Source organism: Bombus impatiens, unplaced genomic scaffold (genome assembly GCF_000188095.3).
Source record: "Bombus impatiens unplaced genomic scaffold, BIMP_2.2 scf_0074, whole genome shotgun sequence".
Taxonomy (NCBI): Eukaryota; Metazoa; Arthropoda; class Insecta; order Hymenoptera; family Apidae; genus Bombus; species Bombus impatiens.
In genome coordinates, this window is record NT_176493.1 from 66,399 (window position 1) to 89,384 (window position 22,986).

At 34.2% G+C, this 22,986-nt stretch overlaps 1 protein-coding gene across 2 annotated transcripts in view; it reads right to left on the reverse strand.

Moving 5' to 3' along the window:
- Positions 1 to 22,986, reverse strand: part of LOC100747394 — a 56,381-nt gene that overhangs the window by 12,956 nt on the left and 20,439 nt on the right. Inside the window, exons 6-9 of one of the 2 annotated variants that reach the window (XM_003485651.4) lie at positions 8,683 to 8,899; positions 3,618 to 3,779; positions 3,006 to 3,203; positions 2,232 to 2,341 (exon numbers count right to left, since the gene is read on the reverse strand). In XM_003485651.4, the coding sequence (XP_003485699.1) occupies positions 2,232 to 2,341; positions 3,006 to 3,203; positions 3,618 to 3,779; positions 8,683 to 8,899 (687 nt within the window). The remainder of the gene's footprint in view (positions 1 to 2,231; positions 2,342 to 3,005; positions 3,204 to 3,617; positions 3,780 to 8,682; positions 8,900 to 22,986) is intronic. The other variant, XM_024372462.2, reaches the window with a different exon arrangement.

The window sequence follows — 22,986 nt, forward strand, 5'->3', positions numbered from 1 at the left end:
ATTATTTAGTTTGTCGTCTACTACGCAGGAAGTTCATACGGATTTAGTAAATAAACTAATGAATGTTTTTTAACGCGATATAAGGCAATCGGTTCGTTAACTCTATCGTAAACAAATATGTTCAACAATCTCTCCAACACTATGATAGCCGAATATCAATGCGATTTACTGCATAAAAGTGAAATTCGAACGAGACCGAATACGATATTTTGGAAATTCATGAACTGCGTTCCAAATTTCGCCGAATATTTAAGTTAGAAATAGCGATGAAAAATTGGAATTGAATAGAATATGCATGAATTCTGTATATGTGAATATTTTACAAAATACGTCAATATTGATTGTAAAAAAGAATTTTAATATCCACCTTATTTTAATGTTATAACTCGTAATATTTATTGTGTAAAATATACGCGTAAAGTTTCGAGCGCTCAAGCTTTAACGTTTAAAGACTTTCGAGCATTAAAATCATCTGATGTCGTTCCGTCTGATCATTTACGAGTCTCGTCGTTTTAAAAGTTCGAGCATCGAGTACAAATGCCGACCTAAATAAAATATCTTGATAAGTAAGGTTTGGTGGAAAGCTCTGCTACTCTCAAGCTAATTTCTACTCTTTGACATTTATTAAAATCAACCGCAATGAGGTGCCATTAAAATTGAAGTCAGATGCAGACGTTCTTAATATCAGTTGTCTGATATCGAATGCTATCAAACTCGCGTAAATTTTTATCGGTAATGCCCGAATTATAGAACCAATGAAAAAATATGGCATACTTATACAATATGAGCATATTAATATTTACTAACCAACAAACATATACAATACCGTACCATTATGATTAGACCACGGAATTCTGTGCGAATTTAAACTTTTCTAAAATTTTGCAAAATGAATTTATGTTAAATTTAAAGATGGAAAAATGCAGAGTACGAATAATAAGGAAATATATATGAAATATCCAATGTAATAGAACAAACAATTTTCTATCTAGGTTCCACTCCTTTTTTAATTATCTTTATAGAATTATGAAGCTGTATAATAAATATCCGTAGTCTACTCAATGCTTTCGAAACAAGTCACGTGTATAAGGTTGTTCAACTAACTGTATTGGTTGAAAAATTGTTTTTGATAATATTAAAATATGTTCCAGGTACAACTTGAATGGTTTAGAGAGCAACGTAATTTCACATAATTAGCATTTTTCATATGTGAACGCGTACAGGAATATCGATATTTTCTAAATCGGAATCATATATATTTTAATATATTAGCATGTATTATTCTCTTAGCGTGTCTCTACAAAAAAAAGTGTTAATCTGTTTATTACCTATTCGTATATACTTTAATTTAGTAGATATTTTAACTATAATTTGTCAAATTTGACGTATGAGAGGCAAAGGGAAAGCGCGAAATGGTATTCCAGTGTTTTCGTTATCTTTGCCTTTCATACCTTAAATTTGACAAATTAAAGCTAAAATATCTACTGAACTAATAGTTTTCCGACTACAGGTTATAGAAATACGTTAGCACTTTTTTATCAAAAATGTCGCAATGGATCGATTAATTTATTAAATTATATGATTTCACTTAAAGAAACAACGCTAACCATCATATATCATTTACGCGTTCATCCACTGAATAAACTAATCATGCCAAATGATGCTCTCCTCGAAACTATTCGACTTGTATCCTGAAATATTCCTTGATATTATCAAAAACAAGCAAAATATTCTAGGTGATAAAGTTAAGTAGATCGTCTTATATAGCTGATCAGCTACAATCCTCAGGATTTAGTCTCTTAGGCCTTGAACTCCAAATATTATCTCGAATAATATTATACTAGATTCGTTAGCACAAATTGGTAGAAATTCCAGTGCCTTCAGCGTGTGATACCATGACAGGAGTATTCAGAATGATGACACTATCAAGCATTATGGTCGACCAATATCGTGTCCTTGGAGATAATAGTTTGTCGAATCACGTGTCATGCCCCTCATGTTATCAATATCGAATGCACCGCATTTACTGACGTTAATATCGGATTTCGTAACCTTGATGCCTTGCATATTAACTTTCACAAGTGCAAGGTCAATTGTATCGCGTTCCATTAAGCCTAGACAATTTACATGGTTTCAGACGCCACGTGGGCCCCCGTTAACGAATCAATTAACGATCTCGATGTTACATTTATCACTTCCTTTGCCCTATAACGAACGCGACTTGATATTACCTCGTTCTAACAGGAGTGGAGAAAGATGCTCGGCCCCACATGACTCGTCGCAACGCCTCTCCTGTTATACCACGTTTCTTCAATTCGTTTATCGTCACTTTGCCTACGCGCTGTAAGCAGAAGCATTAAACATAAGGAGTTAAATTAAGAGTAACGAGATTAAAAAATTTCGGTGTAGAAATTCTACGAGAAAAGAGGAAGATAAGGCAAACTGCATTTATACTTCTATTTTAATTTCATTAAAAAATCCTGTAATATCGAAGTTAAATTAAAAACAATAAGGTGTAAAAGGAATTAGTTTTTAAAAGAAGAGAGAAAGAGAATGCAAATTAAATTAATACGTTTATTCTAATTTCTTGGAAATACTGTAATATCGAGATAAAGAAAAGATCGTGCAAGAAATACAGCTGATAAAAATTCATAACGCTACTCCGGTTATTCTTGTTATTCTAGTCGCTTAAAACGAAGCGTATCCGAACCCTTTAAATCGATTCGTTACTGTACAAAAATCCATTAAAAATATTTGTTAAAGCACAAAGCTGATGGCTATAAAACGAGGAGAAACATAGGTTTGAACATTGGTTTGAACATGGATCTCAACTCAGCAGGTTTCTTCCTGTTTAAAAAGCGCTATGTTATATGTGTAACAAAATCTAACACCCATAATATTTTTAGTACTCGTTATCGTCGTTGATAATCACATATTTGTAGTTGATGCGACGTTAAAACCTATTAAAAAAAAAAAAAATGAAACAACAGAGGAAAACACGTCACCTTCCAATTAGCCACCGCGCCTTTGCGTTGCTTCGCCTTGGTTTTCGATTTACTTTTAATAATCAGGACTCCGCGCTGTTCCGAGGCGGGGTTGTTCGGGTCATCTCCAGGTCCCAGTTTAATACTGTATTCTTGCAAATAATTCTGCGCATCTTTCTGCGCGACTGCACGCTCCAGAGAAACCACGATTTTCGCCCACTGCAACCAGTTAAACGCTCTATAATGGACTGCTTCTAAAATTTTCTGACATTTTAGCTCAATTTCTTAATTAATTCTTAAATTAAAAATAATATATGTTAAAAGTGATAGCCATTGAAAATAAGACCTTTACCAAATTCTTCGTTACACGTGTATTATACTACGATTATAATATGACTATTTCATCGATATATCAATTTTATCACATATATATATAAATTTTTTAAAAATTTACATAACTATATTTAATCATACTTCAACGACATTCAAATACACGTGTATGACACTTAATTCTATCTGTAGACCTGCAGATCGACGCAAACGTATGATATACAGAACCCAAGGGATAGCAAACAATAGGACACGTTAATCTATGAAATCATCAATTAATTATGTCGCTGTACAAATATTTACTTGCTTCACCCATTCCTTCTCGCTCTGCTCGATCACATGCGCGTAAGTGTTGCCCATCATCGCAATCAGCATATTCAACAGCAGTATGGGCACCAGGACCATAAATATGGCGAACACCATCTTCGATAAATTAGGGTAGGTTGTGTAGCCGAGGTCCGTATACTGAAACGGACAATCGTTTCGCCTCGTTATCAGTATCGTCTCCAACACGCTCGAACGATCCGGAATCGCGGGCAGCGGATCGATAAAAATGATCGTGTCGCAAGCAAAAGTGCACGGCCATGGATTTACCAGCGGGAATCCAGCCGATTCTTCTGCTGCTTCGCGTGTTTAATTCGACGTGTTTCGACGAATCGCTAGACGAACCGTAAAACCGAGCAACGATTTTTAGCGGACATTCTACGCTTTATAAAGCTATTTATGTGGTGCTGGTGCTGGCGTGGCGCAAACTTTTATTCGTTTGTCTTTTTAAGGCAAAAAATAAAAGGAAAGAATATACAACATAGGGAAACTGATGAAATAGACCGAAAAATGTAACGTTATTCGCGCAGACAATTCGTAATTGAAATTCAAAATTAATGCGTACCGTAGCGTTCTATGAGGTGGAAAAAGGTCGGCTTTGCCGTAAATTTACACTTACCATTAGAGAAATTTTATTCGCGGATTATAAAGTAATCGCTGTAACAAAGATCGAAGTGTAACTGTATTTCGTTAAAAGTTTGCATCGCAAGATGTTTAAGTGGCGCAAATTCGATAACCTTTCTCTGTATGAGTTGGTCGGAAGCTATGCTGATTAAGTCGGTAAATTAAAATGCATAGAAGAATGACTATTACAAACTTTATCTCTGGAAATTTTCCTTCGAATTGACAATTATTTATGCAATCTTCTTACGACAAATACGTTTACGAAAATGAAATTCTTGTTTGAGACATCGAATACTAGTTTTGTACCTGGATAATGTGAAATTGGTATATTTCTAAAAAATGGAATTGATCAGTTTGAGGCTCGTAGGACAATATCTCTCTAGACATTAAAGCTATGAAAATGTTGATGCGGATATAATAACACGTTTTACGATAAACAACATAAAACAAGTAGACGGTGAGTACGGGCTTTAAATGTTTTCAAATTTCTTGCTTAAAAGCTGAAGTAAAAAATCAAATTCCGATTTAAATTCGTATTAAACTTCCCTAAAATACGTAAATTCCAATTTTCCCTCTACAAAACGTACATTGAATTCGAATCTTCACGGACATTTTTTTTCACTCGGAAAGTTTGCCAATTTTTATCTAGGCATCGGTTTTTCAAATTTGATAATCTGCCGATAGATCGTTTTCCGTAGACCAACGATTCTAAGCAAATGTTTCACAGGGAATAAATTCCCTCCCTTTCGTCGCCCGACAGCATAATCGATTCGTTAATTACGCGAAAGATATACGAGATCTCGGGGAAACGCGGCGTGGCGCGTTATTTTCTAGCAGGTCCGGGGCCGGTCGTTGAATGTAATTCAATTAGCCACGGATACAGTGAGCGCGCGTTGCGAATTGTCTTGATATTTCATCGGTGAAATTCGATTAATTGAAACGCAGGAAACCACGCCGCGAGGCGAGCCAATTTTTCCCAACGCGCGTGCCGGCTTGCAACTCGCGATCTATCGATTGCCGAACGAGCGAGTGTTTCTCTTCACCCCCTCTTTTTCCCCTTTTACACGTGCCCGGGAATTGCGCATAGCGCGAATGTTACATTAAAAATGAGTTTTCCGCGTTGAATATTCTCAACTGCGAAATGACGACTTTTTTTCCTATTCTTGTTTATGGTACAGTGGCTTACGAAAGTATTTGAGCGCTACTGAAAACTTTTTATGGCCGTGACATAGGCCGTGTCGCTTTTTGACGTTAACTTTAAGCCTGTAATAATAATAATTACATTTATCGTTGATCATTGTGTACTTTGTCATCATTTTTAGCGAACCCCTACGATCTCTCGATTAACTTTTTTATTGCATTTTCCAAACATTTGCGAGGCTTTGAATTAAAAAATACCTAATCTATTATCAACTTGATATGTCCGCTATCGTTGGTCTTTTTTAAATAAATATATCATGCGCGTTATATAAAACATTTTGAAATCTCATTGGTACTGTAACGAGACACAACTATCGCGATTATATTGGTAAAATATGAAACAGATTTGGAAATGTATGTGGCAGTTACAAGATACTCATTGAAAGCGTAACTTCGCAAAGATCACCAAAGTAATTGAATAATCAAGTATTCGCTATATTGTATCTTTAAAGCTACTATTCATGCTGTATAATAATTACTCACTAAATGTAAAATACATTTTCAAACCTATTCCAGTGGTTTCAGTACTTTCGCTGGTTTCAAGATAGTTGCGTTTCGTTGCAGTGCTATCGAAATTTCAACAAGTTTCGTATAATGCAAATAATACACTCGTAGAAAAATTCGGTGATAAACATTCGAATACTTTCGTGAATCACTGTACATCGATTCAAGTCGAAACGATACCGTTCATACTGAGAACCCCTGTTACTTGGAAATTGAATTTTCCTGAAACCGGAAGAATAGTTCTTTCATAGTATTGTTGTACCGTTGGTATCAAAGAATTATTCTTTTATTTATCTTTTTTTCCAAATCTCCTCATCCTCTTTTTATCTTCAACGAATAACATGGAAACAAGAATTCTTTGATAATCCATTTTGTTGCAGCAGTTTGGTGGATTGGAATACATTTACAGGATGATCGCGAAGAAAGAAAATAAGTTACTTGTTATCTTAAATAAAAAGTAGTGAAACTTTGAAATTCGAACTGAAGATACTTCATTTTTCATTTTCATTAGCGACGAAATTTCAATGATTCCATATAATTTCCTTTCATATCATAGAAAATTAGATTTTAGTAATTGGTAAATTTTAAGTAAATCTTAACTGTAGCTTTGTAAAACTTTGTAAGATATTTTTTACTAGATTCTCGTGAATTATTAGTATTTTATTATTATTTTATATAGAAGCATCATTGCTAATAATACGAAACAATGATATACTAAAATAAATATAATTACAAATTAATAACAACACGGAATAACAATAAGGTAATCATTAACTAACCATTATGTCCTAATCACCTTTCACCTATTATACTCCTTAACAATCAAGCATTAAATCATTAACAAGAACCAATCATTTATTTTATTATTTTATATAAAAACAGCAACATTAATAATACGAGGTAATAGTACACTAAGATAAATATAACTATAAAGAATAATAACGCGAAAATATGATAACGTAATAGTTAAGTGATTATTATGCTAACCAATAATACTTTTAATAATATTTTTACACCGACTTAATGTATTCCTATAAATTATACTGGATGTTATTAAACTCGTACGAACGATTCGGACAATAAATCAAGCGAATTACTTTGAAAAAATAAGAAGAACAGAAGATTCTGTCGCTCTAACAACGTGACGGTTTCTTGTAATCCGAAACGGGCCAACGTTTAATCAGAAAAACAGGAATGCCAAGTATCTCTGATTGAAACTGATTTACGAGCAACGTTTAAATTCTTAACCCTTCCACGGTAACCGCTACGAAAAAAGCTATGCTGGAAACACCGCTGGAAGTTATGCTCTCCATTGACATGCAGACACTATTTATCAAATTGCCCGATCCTTCTCAACATTCAACTTTTTCCTCCTATTGAAAATGCCGCGACTGAATTTATGTACATATGTACATAGAGCACGTAATAATCCGCACAACCTTAAAAAAGAAAGGTTGCAAATGTTTCAAAATTTCCTTTCACTCCTTTCAAACGTCAATAGTTTCCTTTACGCGTATTGGAGGAAATATTGTAAAGAAATAAACATGATCTCGAACTATAATTCGTATGATGACGGAAAAGAATGTAAGACTTTTTCGATTCTGGAATCATTGGTTATTTTAACTTCCAGTTATTTTTTGGAAGTACCATTTCGGCAAAGGAAATATTTAAAAGTTATGTTTACTAAGGCTCAGAGAATGTTCGATGGAATAAGAAGAAAGGTACTGAATCATTATTGAGGATGCAATAAAATCGAACATGTAAACGGGAAAGAACAATAACGTGTATTTCGTTTTCAGTAGTCAATGTCGCTAAAGTGATTATTAAATAGAAATTCAATTTACAAGCCGTGACGATCATATTACACCAATATAACGTACAATGTATGTTCTAATTCGTTTCAACTCTGTATAAATACTTGTGCTATTGCTCGTACTGATTGCGAATCCATTTAGTTAGTAGGAAGTAGTAATGTAAGTTCAGTAAATATGTCTTTACAACGTCACTGGTAACGTAATAGTGTGTGGTTGCTAGTAGCTAATAAGCCGCTGCGACACTAAACAAATAAATAGATAATAATAACGTATAACATACATATTACGTATGAAAAATAGTAAAACTTCGTCTATTTCTATTTTCCTCGTAAATTTATCATTTATAAGAATATCGCAATTCTGCGATAATAAAATAAAATGATTGAAATAAAATTTAATATTTAACAATCTCGTTATCGCATATAACACTCTCAATCCTGATCTGTATAGTAAGCAACGTACATAAACGATGTTTTATCAGATCCTCTCAAAATTCAAAAACTGTTAGCTAAATTATAAAAGAACGAAGTTTGTTCACTGCCAAATGATTAAGTAATTAATAATTCTCCTCTTCAAACTTTCTACTTCTTGATTTGATTTCATAAAACCTTCTTTGCTTCGTTCTGGCATAAATGAACGATACACAAGAATAATGTAAATACATTGCTCTGTTACATGCTGTGTTATTAAGCGGGTGATGGCCTTAGTCCGCAACGAGCATTTCGTTCAAAACCTCGTTCAAAATACGGTGTGTTCATAGTTATGAAAGGGCAGAAGTAAAAAACGGAGATAAAGAATAGGCGTGCATCCTAGCAAACATGTGTGCACGTGAATACATACGACGATAGTAGAAATAACCGCGACAATAAAACGCTGATTTATAGGGAACGGGGGAGGCTTACGTTATAATCGCCGAGGGTTATCTGAAACAGTGCCATCCAGGTCGAGTGATAGGAACTGTAGAGGGATGATTTCACTCCCGGGAAGCCTTTGTACAAAAAGTAGAACGACTGGCAAAATCCGAACAGCACCACCATGTAGATTATCCCGAAGGTCAACATGTCACCGGTTATCATACTGTAGACCATGGTAACGAATGGACCGGTCAACCGGATAGCGCTGTTAAAACAATCGAAAGATACATAAAGGTATATATGTGTGTATCAATGGCCGTACGATAATGACGCGTTAAAACGCGTCGACGATCAGATATAGCGGTTGCATCGTTTGTCTGCGCACAGATTTCGTCGTGCGTCCTTCTGTACGAATGCAAACAGCCAGAAAGGGTAGAAAGAGCGATAGAGAGCTGGTATGTATTACTGCACTGCGGTTTTCGGTCCATTTTTGGTTTAATAGTATCCTGCTGTTGCTAAAAAAATTCTCCTTCTTTAATTTTTGCTTAATATTGCTTTATATAATTTGCTAATATTTGCTTTATTGCACTTTTGTATTTACAATCTGTCAAGAAGAGACGATACGTAAATATATGTAGTTATTTCGTTACAGTAACATGCGGCTTTTCATAAAAGAATCTTTCCTAATACGCGTGAATTTAGATTTCGCTTTTGTCACAAAGTTGATTTTTTTTCTTTTATTTTTTGATACTACAATAGTCTTTTTGATTAATAAAACAAGAGTGAGACTAGACTATAAAAATTGGAGATCTGTAGCAGTAAACCGTTAATTGTATTCGAATAAGGAACGCTGCACACAGGGTACAACTTATGCAAGAGTGAATTTAGCGCTAGTTAGTGTGTAAGTATAACGATAAGTATTGTTATCCAATCTAGGTAGTTAAGCATGTATCTACGAGAACTCACCCCAGAATAATTAGATTAGCTTCAGCGTCATTACGGTTCAGCTGTTACGTTTACGGTATTATCAATGTTATGGCGTAATTTTTGTAAAAAGAAGTTGTAGGCAATGAGCGTTTTTTTTTTTTTTTTTTTAAAGAAAGCCTTGTACGTGTGTGCTATTGCAGTCTTATCACGGGAGATAACAACCGACATGATCGATGGAACTGGATGTCGTCGTGAAAAAGCAGCATTAAGTGTTACAGTGTCCAGGTTTAACGTATCATAAAAGAGAGTAGTAGAAAGAATAGAGAGAGAATACTGGATTATTCAACCACAATTTGGGTCTTATGATTTTGATTCCAGTGGAAGGTTGATTATACTGGTTTGACAAAAAATTTGTCTATGCATACATTTTTCTATCAACTTTTTTATTATTGACAATGCATTGTAATAGTGTGACACGTTCACGATTTATTATTTCATGCATGAGTCCATACAGCGATCTATTTCTGCATCAGTCATGCTCGGGGTCAGAAATCATATATTCTTCTTTCTACATATTACAAATGTTTCTCTTTTATTCGTTCATTTATTTTTTTCCGATAAGTTGTAGAGAGAACATATACAATAATCGCGTTGTTTGTGAACAATAAGTATCAGTGAATATTTCCGTATTGTTTCTATTCAAGTTGCGCGGAGCGTCTTATTTTGAATAATGGCGAAGCAGATTATCTAACCATGGAATGCTTCGGTTCAGTTAGCGTAGTTTGCTTCCTAAGAGAGAAGATACGTAAACCTTCTAAGCAAACATGTTCTTTTATGAAGCTTATCTCGATGGCTTGATACCATACATAAGATGTACTATTGATTTTGGATAAATTTTACCTTTGCGCTACTTGCTCTTGCATATCTTATACGATACTTCTTTATATAAAGTTACAGCTCGAGCAGATTATTTAATCTGAGATGAGCTTCTTATTCTATTGTACGTACCAACATTAATTAAGCTAATTAAACTACATAGTCCCGCGCCTACATACGAAGGAGATAGTTTCTGCTTACAACAACAATGCTTTCTATTCTAAAAAGTTATTAGTTATATTACATCTTTCACCGTAGCTACACAGTTAACATAAAATAATAACATTCTTAATGATAGTACATGTGGCTTTCTTTACGAATTAACTTCTGGCACGAGACATAAAATTAGCAGTTTCGTAGCTAATAATTTTTTCATGTGTTCTAAAACTAAACGTTGCTTGTGAAAGGGTAAATCTAAAATTGGCTATCCTAGAATTATCAGAAATATATAAATTACCAAATCTCTTTTAAAATAAGGATTTTTGTTCTTTTAACATTTTATTACACTATGGAAAAGTTTATAGTTTATACCATAGTTCATGCTAATCATTACACATGTTTCGTGCATTTAGTTGATAAATGTACGGTCCTAGAATGTTCGAACATTGTGATCTTTAGTTTGATAGAACAAAATGGATCGTACGTGATTCAATAAAATAATATAAAACGGAAAATGTTGTGCATCCATTATTTCCTTATAAAATGAAAGAAACCTTTCGGACGACCTAATAATTTTGCAATAAAAATTAAACTAAACTATCTGTAAGGAGGAAAGAGGCAGAGATTCTGTATTAAATATTCGTGGAAAAATATGTATAGGTGAAAAATATAAATCTGCGATCTTCAAAAAGCGCCGCATAGTTCTAGTAATTTCCTCTCTATTTTCCTTTCACTTTGTCTCGTATCTCAAAGAGATTCTCGCTCTTCAGCGAGACGCAGCTTTAACAACGATGAAGCGTCACTGTCATTGCGATATCGATGAAGTCTCGTGTTCCTTTCAAAGGTACCCGTGCATCGTGCAACAGATATCGATCCTTTCTGTGTTTACTGTCAACGGATGCAGTCGTATATAACGTGAACGTGTTTAACGTCAGTTTGTAGACAGGAAGGCAATGACTGGCGTTTGATTCCTGAATACAATGCGATTACGAAGACACTGATCTTCTAACTATCGTTACCAATGGTTCGTTAAAGTTACCCGAAAAAAGTGACATTTAAAAACATTAAAGATTAATATCGAATGACACTAATGATAATTTATCAATTTATTATTGGCGAGAGAAAATTTGAAGTACAGGAATAAAACGATGGGACAAGTTAAATACGTAACTATTTTATTCTATATGTATATCATGATATTAAAATCGTAGAGATATGACAAGAAGTGAAATTTAAGCGATTCATTTGAATTCCTAATAATTTTTGTATCTGCATTAAACACAAGCATTATTTTCAGTGTAATTCATCGCAATTGCTTGATTATTGCCGCAACAATGTCATTATATACTTTTCCAGGTATTCGATTATTTCTTTAGAAGCAAATATTCTGGGAATTTTACACAGAACTGGTTATAATGAAAATGTAATAAATATAGCAAAATCAATTCAACATATTTATCCGGTCGCTGAGTTTTATTAATTATTGCCTGTAATACAGTGCGTTTTATTTAAAATAATTAAGATCGTGTCCACTATACCGTTAAAAAATAATTCATATGAAAGATCCTTGTCAACCCGTCGATGTTTTACATTCAAAACAACGGGATAATTAGCTTATGTTTCCTTTTCTATCGTTTATTATTCTAAATTTTTAGAAAAATCAATACAGTAGTCATTATCCGGACGCCTATTATCCGAATACCTTAATATCCGAACGTTCTCTTATTCGAACACTTTGTTATCCGAATATAATATTTCCAATAACAGATGCTTTCTCTGTTTTAAAAGTGCACATTTTTACTGGTGTTCATATACAATGTATTCTTTTCTTTATTTTATCGAGTGGATTCTGATTATAAGAACTTAGTATGAAACTAATAGCGTTCTATTATACGAAAGAAAATACGACATAATTAAAAAGCTCGAAAGTGGTGTAAGTACGATAGAATTAGCGAAAGTACACGATGTTGAAAAAGCGATAATCACAAACATTAAAAAATATGATATTGAAAATTATCTAAAGCGTGTAGATGTCTCAGGTACTGGTAACATTAGAAAAACCTTATATACCGATGTAACGAATGATGTTTCCATTGCAATAGAGGCGACTAATAACAACGATTTTACACAAATGGAAAGAGCAAACGAAAGTATTAATGGAGTGTCTTCTCATGTCGAAGCATTGGCAAAGTATTCAGAAAAAGGCTTCGATGTTTCGAAGTACAGAAAGATTGTGACTCTACACAGTTACTCATGTTGAAATAATTATGTGATTTAGCAGCTAGAAAGATATGGGAATAAATATTTCAAGAAACTATCGATCTTAATTGGTATTCGAATAAATGAAATTTTGTATCAGAAAAGTGGCAGTTCTATTATCTGAAAATTCTATTTTGTTTTATTCGTTTTGTCTCCCTATTAGATCGGATAAGGGAGGCTCTACTGTACTTCGCTTGTTCGTGGCAGACCTGAAACTGGAATATTCACCTCTTCAGGACAGACGTAAAATTGGAATATGTATTCACTTCATCAGAACAAGCTTTAAATTAAAAAGTTCTCGAAACATTGGAACAAAGATAACTATTAAAAGCACGATCGAAATCCAGAGAACCACAAATGCATATGTCGTCTAATAAACATAGTAAAAATTACAAATTTTAATAACTATTAAATTAATAAAAATCAAATAATTACTAGCTCATAGTCTGTCGATCCCTTCAACAACCGCCATACCACAATACCCATACCTCTACCAAGCTGCGTAATTTATTCGCGAGCCACGCAATAGCTCTAGACAGCGAACATAATTGCGAATGACGTGGATTTGAACTTTGTAGCGAAAACCTAGTGGCATAGTGCGTAATATAAGAGATCACATTGTACCTTTCGAGTTTGTCATCGGTTTACAGGTCATTCCGAGTGGACCGTGGACAAGTTCGAAACAAAATGCCGTGAAGAGAGATAAAGTTACTCCTATTACCAGTGCTATCGTGTTGTCGATCGCTCGTCACGTTAGCTGTTTCATCGGCCGTTGATTATCCGATTTACCAACGCGATCGGCGTTCAATGAAATTGAAGCAGCGCGTAATTCAAGCCGAAATCGCGCACGGGACAGGACAATGGTCGCGTTTCCTGAATCGAGCGCCAGCCGAAATCGATTTTCGCGACACCGCCAGACAAACGACAGAATGGAACATTTTTAATCTTTCGTTAACACGGATAGACTCTTTCGTTACATCTTTCCTTTCTTTCTCTTTTCCCTTCTTGTTGATAAGGATTTAGAATCGTGTCGACTTCCGATCTAAAAATCTACAGACGTGCAACATGACATATGCTGCAATTAAATTTTATGAGGAGCTTATATTAATTTCTTATAAGTAACGTTCGAATCCAACGAAGCAAAGAAGAGTCGATGCATATGGAAGTCACGTATAGCTTATCCGTGGAACAAAATTCATCAGAAGTAAGCTAACTTATTGGATTAAAACGATCTAAAGGATCAATTCTCATTATTCAGACATTCAGTGGATTTAGGGAAATAAAAAATTAGATTTACAACAATGTTCTAATGTTATTAATTTAATTAATTTTTCATAATATAATAATTCAATTTTGAACTTAGTTCTGTTCAAAGAATAATTATAAAAGGTTCTTTCAAGCGTAATAGGTGTGTGATATAAATCGTAGATCATACTATGCGCTTCAGAACATTGACCAAAACTATAATAGATAACTATAAAATCAGTCGTAGATATTTGTCAAAGAAGCGAATCTTCCTCGTTGCTTAATCCAGATTTTATCAGTTGTACACATCGTTCGTATTTAATTTGTTCCTATCTTTTCACTTATTTTGATTTGATATAGCGTACGGGTAAATTGGCAGAATTGGATTATGTAAAGAATAGGGAATTATATAAAGTCAATAGAGAAATGACAGAGTGGAGGAGGCATCGATCCAGGTACCATTAGCCAGACCGACAGCTCAGTCCCTTCTCGCTTCCGTTAATCGATCGGTGACCTTATCTTGTCAAGAGTTACCGGTAGTCATAAATCTTCGGTTTTTCCTAACGCGCGAAGTTCAAGGGAGGATACAGTCGCTGTAGAAATTAATAAAATAGGGATGCACGAGAGAATTACGAAGATGGTGATAGTCGGAGATGTTGAATCTATGGAACGTGGTAATCTTTTATAAGTTTGGAACATGTATAATGAAAGTTTGTGAAACTTTTTTATATATATTGTATAAATTTGTTGCTTCTCCTTTCTGTTTATAGGTATCATGTTCTAACCTGATTGTTTAAGAAGAAGCTATTTTTTGTAATAGGAATGAAGATATATAATGGTAACATATAATGCATAATCTTATATGTTTTAAAATTAGAAGCTGATTTGTATCGTATAGAGAAGTATCGTTACTTTGAGCGTGGAATATTTTTCACCACTTTCTTGTATCTTGTAGTTTATCGCTGAGTAAAGGTATATCTAAATCTGACTATGACTCAAAGTAGTGAAAAGAAAGTGGAAGTACAGTAGGTCGGACATCAATGAATTAAAGAAGTGGTAAGATAATAAGTACATATAAAATATTTCTGATTTAAAAAGAAACGAGAAAGATATGTATATGTGTATAATTATTGTTTCATAAATAACAACATTTTCATTTTATATATATTAATCAAAAGAACGATTTATCAAAATATATTCTGATACCGAGCAATTCCCGAATAAAACCATCTCATCTAAATAAGCAATAACTAATGGAACCACAGATGCACTTCTGTTCAAAACGCAATAAAAATGAATTCGGACGTACAAATCTCTCTGGATGAAAAGCTTATAACAGCAAGAGATATTAAAAAGCCAATAAGAAGAAAAGTATTTTAACTTACAGCATGTTTCGAAACAAATAACACGGGAACATTAAAACCACTACGAATTTAAGTTACAAAGAAATAAATAAATTCATCTAAACCAAAAGATCGCTTGCGATTCAAATTTCTTAAAAAAGATGACTAAAGATGATATTGAGTTTTTATAAAACCCTCTATAATTTCATGCTACTCGCGTTTATATATTACAGATTCGTTTATATTTGAATAGATCTATTTCAAATTAATATTTTATTCGCCTATGAGTGTAATATTACGCTACTTTATCACTTAATTAGTACATCCTTCTATTAGTATACTACTCATAGAACTAAATAATTTACAATTTTCAGCTAAAATTAGGAAATTGCAACCAATCACTTTCCTCGCAAAGGAACAAGATTCGAGTTACAGATAGATTTAAACGATTTTCGACTTTTCCTATCGCTAGTATATGTACGTATGAAGAAAAAAGAAAGATAAGAAAAAAGTAGGCTGATTATAAGCGAGAATAGAAGAACGAGGAAGAAACGAGCACAGATTCGTTTCTAGAGGGAAGCGAAACGCTGGCCTCGCAAACCCGAAGCTGATAGCATGGCTCGACGTAAAAACAGGTTTTATTTCATCGTGTTTCCTTCTCTTTTTTTCTCGCATTTTCCACCATTTTTTCCTTCCTTCTTTTTTCCAACTGTATAACCCGAATCTCAAGTAACATTTCTCGTCCCTTGCTCTTTTCTGCGAGTAATCGAGCTTCAACAAACGGAGAATGATTCCGTAAAATTCACGGGTATACGGACGATGACAATTATTCGACGGTTTACCGTAGCCGCGACATTTTGAAGGACGATGTTTCGCGGAAATTTACATCGACAGGCTGACTCGTCGTCTCTGTTTTATGTTGTACGCTCGCTACCACCGATTTATACCCGTTCCTGCGCCACTGTCTCGTTATTTCACGCGCCATTTGTATTATTTAGAAGTTATTCGACGCGTCCGATTTATGTTCGACTCTTCCCCTGATTTGATTGGTCGCGCCGTTTTTATCATACTGCGCTGTACGAAAGTCGAAAGGAACGATGTGCAATGTCATTTTAAAATATTATCGTTCTATAAACTGATTACAACGAGTATATAACGAATCGTATAGAACGTTTATAAACTCCACGTCTATAAATATCTAGTCATATCGTATAGATAATAGAGATAACATAAGAGTTAATAACCACCAAAACCCACTAGTTACTCAATTTCTTGACACGTCGGATCAGATCCGCAGGCTAAAAAGACATTACCCTTTAGATTTAAGCACTAGATTCAACTAAAATCAAATACACGATAAGCACTTATTAAACACAACATAGTACCAAGCCAGAAAAATTTACTTATAATCCTCAATGAGAATTGATTGTGAAATTCAACCAAATAAAAAAATCGTATAGATTGTAAGACATAAGTTGTAGTCATGAACGAAAAATTAATGACTAAAAACAATATTTATTATCAGGCTGCGGATTTTTTATGCATTTGTAGGAAATTTGAAGATGCAAAATGTCAGAAAAAGATCATACAACGTATAGTGCTTTCTACATATAATACTTGAAAGGTAAAGCAAATTTTTTAGCAAGATTATTATTTTTTTTAATCATATTCTCAGAAATACGAATGTGCATGCAAATCCGTAGTCTATTTATTACCTTCTTGTGAAATCACATTATAAATAATCAAATTAATTGTTCTTTGAAAAAGGTTAAATACGCAAAGTGTTTCAGTTGTTCGCGGTCAAACTTTGTCAGGCTCTATGGGTATAAAATTTTAAAGATGTTATACATTACAAATGCAGGTCGTTTGAAGATTTATTGAAATGACAAACAGTCGAAAAGATTAGCTTCCAATATCACCAGATTTCATACCACTTTTATGTGTACCTTTATGCATGGGTTACTTTGGAAACAAGGGATATCAAACAAATACGCAATACGTGTAGCGAACTGATAGCAAGATTTCATCGACCGATTCAGTGATATGAAACGAAATCAAAATAAACTTCTGGTATACACATCTGTACTGATCCTATAGAATTAAAATCATTGCAGATCCTTTTATGAAGTATTTTTTTATATCGTACCTTGTTCACATTTTGTAACAATAATGTATATCTACATCATTCAATATTAATTTTGAATATTAATCTGAAATATTAATCAATATAATTTTGAAAATTAAACATACGTCTGTGGTAAGATCTTGCTAAGTTTCATTTATTGCAAAAACACGGTTTTGTGTTGTATATGTATATTTTATATTGTATGTAAAACAATGACGTGACTTATTTGTATTAAAGCGAATACCAAACAAAGACGAGATTCTTATATAAAACTCTTGTTCATTCCTCTAGCTTCTTCTCTCCATATTCCTATATCTGGTATAGTCGGATAATTCCTGAGGCTTTCTAAGCGCTTGATACGCTTAGTGTCCCTGGAACGTGATGCAGATTCTGACGGAACCATTTTGTTCTCCTTTGGAATTGCAAATAGAATTTCAGAGATGCTTAGCGTTTACGTTGTTTCATTGGTATATATATATTATATAATATTTTTTCAACGAAATTTGTTACGTAACTATACAGTATAATCTTTTCGGCGCGTTATTTTGTTTCCTTTCCAAAACTTATCAACGTTTTAACGCTCATCTTTTTAATTTTCCAATTAATGTGAGTATACGTATGTAGGGAATATTACCAGCGACATATATTTTATTCCTCGTAATCAAACAAAGTAACTTAAAAATGCAGTGCTATTGTTTTTGTCATTTCCATTAAGAGATATACATTATGGAAATTACTTTCTTCAATTGAAAAAATCGTGCACACGATTTATTACGCCAGACTTCTGCGAGTATACCGATCGGCTACTAACGAATTAATCGCCAATTTGATGATCTGTTGAGTCTTTAAAGACTTAACTTCTCGTTAACACTGATACAAACATTTAAACGCCGTTCTCATTTGTCAAATATCTCATAGAAATAACCAACGTTTAATTCCTACTAATTACGTAAATTCAATGAAACCTACTCTGAAATTAAAATCTAATCAACCGAATTTTCATGGGCTCCGGTCTCTCATTAGTATAGACACGTTAGTCACTAATTACGTTAAAAATACATTGGTATCCTTAAAGAAAGAGAAAAAAGAAAAACCGATGACAAGAAACGAAATATCCCTTAACGTCAACGTCGTCAGTCAGAAATACGAAGCTCCATTACGATTATCGATTTTGCGTAGTATAGGACCAAACAAGAGAAACTCTACCGAGAGAATCGGTTTAGCCCCGCCAATAGCTGGACAGAGCTTATGTCACGTTAACTATAGCCTACAAATCTGAATTAGGTTCTTGGATGGTAGACATTCGATTCATACTTGGCTCAACTCTCTCCTCTCTCTCTCTCTCTCTCTCTCTCTCTCTCTCTCTCTTTCGATCGGAGAGGATTATACCTCGTTAGGCTTGTGAATCTAAACTATGCGGGTTAGCATCTCGGAGCTAGATGAGGCCGCAATTATGTTCGCTTCGTGTACCTATAATTAGAAGTCTCGGCACGGTGCTTTCGTGCCGACGAATCTGAAATATTCGGCCGTTAGGTAACAGAAAATTTTAGGTAATCGTTATCCATTTCGAATAATCATCTCGCGATGATGTATGCGCGGTACGATTTGATCCGTGTGAAATCATGTGATTGGGCGGTCGAAATAGGCTGGAATTGCAAATCAAAACGTTGAAATTTTCTATCGAATACTAATGCTTACGCAGACAGACAGTGTACCGTGAAAGTAGGACAAGATTATTTCTGTGAGATGGTTAAATATTAGCAAATTCTATACAGGACAAGTGATTAATTTTTGAACGGCTGATTTCTATAAGCATGTTCTATGATATTAGCACATGCTGGAATGTATCATGCATTTTGAAACTTTATTTTAGTACAGAGAAAGGGAGTAATTAAGAACACGAAATGCGATTTAATGTAGAAAGATCATTCAAAAAGTATTTCCATCGTGGAGTTCGGAAAATTGATGACGATTGTTGAGTAAATGAAATACGAAAATCATTGTACATACGTATCAACCTACTATGATAGGATAGGTATAACACGAAGTAACATTTTTTTAAACCGACGTTACTCTTTTATTACACATGCTCGTTATTGCTAATCTTCGGTATTTTATATCCACTCGAGATTCTTTTATTCAGTCTGAGGTAAAACTTTCAGTTTGAAAAGAGGAGTGAATAACAACATCGTTAAAAAGTTTCAGTTCTCCATACTTCTTTCCATTATTACCGTACAAACCGTTATTTACTCTAAAAAAATATTTGCTTAGTTTAATGGTACTTCTGTAATTAATAACCCTAAATTCATCTATGATTCGAGAAATATTCAATGATTTCGAAGTTCGATGAAAAAACCACAACATTTGTATCTTTCCGTTATATTTCAGAATACAGAACAACCTATAATTATTTTGTGCATTGAGAATACAAATACAAATGTATACAAATAATGTAATACAAATACAAAAAACAAAAAAAGAATACAAATTTGATTTTATATGAAAGAGACTGTTTTTAAATTAAATTAATTCATTTCCTATAAGAATTCAATAACTCTTTAAAAAGGATGCAAGAAAGGATTTTCAAGTTTTTGACCACACGCTCAAGAAATAGCGTAGTGAAGATATTGCAAGCGAGGACATTGAAAAAGTGATTGCTGTGGCGAAGAAAGTAAGCCAAGAAAGCCCCGTTGCTAAGCAGTGAGTACAGATTTGTATACCAAAGGATGTAGCAGGATATTTGGGAAAACAAATCGTGAGAAGACTCGACGTTTCACCAAAAAGGGCGTACCGCACTCTGCAGGCTAAAAGATAATGCTTCCAAACTTCTCGTCGGTGTCGGATGTGCAATCATGCAGTTGCAAAGTGCAATTACTCTTTTTTCCCAAGTGGAGCTCCATACTTTTTGGTGAAACGATCTACTTATACGGTTTCTCATTCTTTTCGGAAAACCATTATTAGGTTTCCGTGGCGATAGATATGTCTATATAAAAACAACTGATTACCAAAGGAGAAATGAAAATCTTCTCTTATCTTAGTTTAATAAAAATATTCCCTTGTTAATCCTTATGCATTAACCTCTCATTAATCCTGTTTACATTCCTACAGAATTTATCATAATTATAACTGGGAGAAACGGGAAAATATTCTGCATCGTATTATTTCAAATCATTATGTCATATAATCATTAAAAAAAGATGTCATCATTTATATACTCGTAGCTTTTTAAGACCTAATCAGTATTCATTTGCAATTTAACTTAATCATGCTGATATTTACTAGTCCAGTATAGTTTTGAAATTTCAGATCCGAACTTTACAAAATATTTATTTCTAACTTTTGAACGTTCCAATGTTATAAGCATTCTTTCGCAGTTATAGTTTTTAATGCACTGTTAGAAGTCAATATTTAATTAACAACATAAATAAAGATAAAATACTAAAGAAAAAATCTTTCTTTGCTTTCTATAAGTTCGGAAACTTTTAAAAGGCCTAGCAAACTTTCACAGGAAAAGAAACAAATGTTTTCTTTCTTTAATAAATAACGATACGCGTCGTGTAATCGTCAGGACTATAAAATTAATCTAAAAAAGAAGAGGGGTAACGATAAATGAGAACGCGAAGGAAAACGATGATAAGTAATGGAAACAGAGAGAATCGTAAGCGGAAGTGGCGTAGAATAAAGCGTTTAGGGGCGAGAGAAACTGCATCGATCTGCAGTTAAATTTCGTGCGAAATTAATCTCAGGCGCAACGGTGGCTTATTGCCAAGTCAACGGCAGCAGTTATAGAGGACAAGAAATCTGGTAGCGGGCGTTCGAAAGCCTTTGAGGAATTACGCTCCCTATACATGTACTTAAACGGAAAGCCAGAGACAAAAGGGCGTCCTGATGGACAGTAATTACACGCCGGAACGCAGACGCTTTTACGTAATATTGCTCCAATAAAGAAAATACGTTTTCGACGCGGCATGCGGACGTTAATGCTGTGACGCTCGTTTTATCTCTCATTATGTCAAATTAAATTAACTCTGCCGATACGTTTTTCCCTTGTACACAATAAAATGGTTATTCCATCGACTTATATTTAATTGTTTTTCAATAAACAATGACGTGTCATTTGAAAAAATTATCATGAGTTTCATACGACTCTCGAATTTCCTGAAATTGTTGAGAGTATAGTATGACTAAGTTAGGTACAGTTAAAACTAATTCGACGTTATTTTGTTGATAAAAGATTAAGATGATCTGAAGATTTCATATGGGAAAGGTTATACAAATTTATCAATCTTTCCCTTATCAAATACCCGAAATTGAAAATGTCGCAGTATAAGAATTAACGGTTTAAATGGTTTAAATTTTGTTTGCACTTTGAAAGATTTGATTTGAAAGATTGAATTACGGAAATGAAACCTAAATATCGTATAATATGTATAATATACATTTTCAAACGTTTAAGTCTCTTATAAGTGCAGAAATATCTGGGATTTAATAATTGTTGCCAGAAGTTTTCTACAATTTGTTTTGCACTAACATAATCACCGAACGTATTAACATCGGACACGTAAACAAACTACTTCATACAACAATTTGCTCTGAACTTATCCTCTGTAAAATCGGGAATTTTAATGAAACGAAATGAAAATAAATTCAACGCAACAGTTCGTGCAACTAACAATCCTAACATTTTCCACATTCGGAAGCCTCGTTTCAATCCACCGAGCAAATTCCACTCCTCTCGAATCCGAAAAACTCACGCTTCGCGTAGAATTGATATTTATCTACAATTACCGACGTCACGGCTCAAAGTACGAGGTCAGAAAACAAGATGCACTATCGCGGTCCAATAGGGTCTTGCATCCTTTTTCGCCGTTTCGACGCAATGGTTGCAGACGCTCGTCAAAGTGATGGTGGAAACCGCGCGAGTCAAAGAGCGTTCTTCGACGAATTGCCTCGGAGCTTTGCAGCAGAAGATAGAAAAGAAGTCGTCGTCGACGTCATTGGGCCACACCAAAGAAAAGGCAGCAGATGGGGGAGGAAGAGAGAGAGATGGAGGGCAGAAAGTTCTGCAGTAATATCTGCAGGAAAGTGGCCACGAAAAGGACGCGGCGGTGGAGAAAAACGATTGCCAAGAGAGGCGTGTGTATGGTAATGCGAAATAGCCGGCATTATCTCGTCGTAAATCACGTGAAAAGAGGTTTGAAATCTGGAGGCGCTATCATCCAACCGATTATAAATGCCTTTCTTCTGGTTGCTCCATTCATTCCTAGGGAGAAAAATCGCGCGTACACGGCTGCTGGTGGATTTTATTTCGGCTGATTATAGGGTCCTTCCTTTATACATATTGGATGCGTTAATTCTCCTTCGCCTTCTTATACGTATAATATTAGATCAGAACGTACGAAAAGTCTGGTTTCTTAA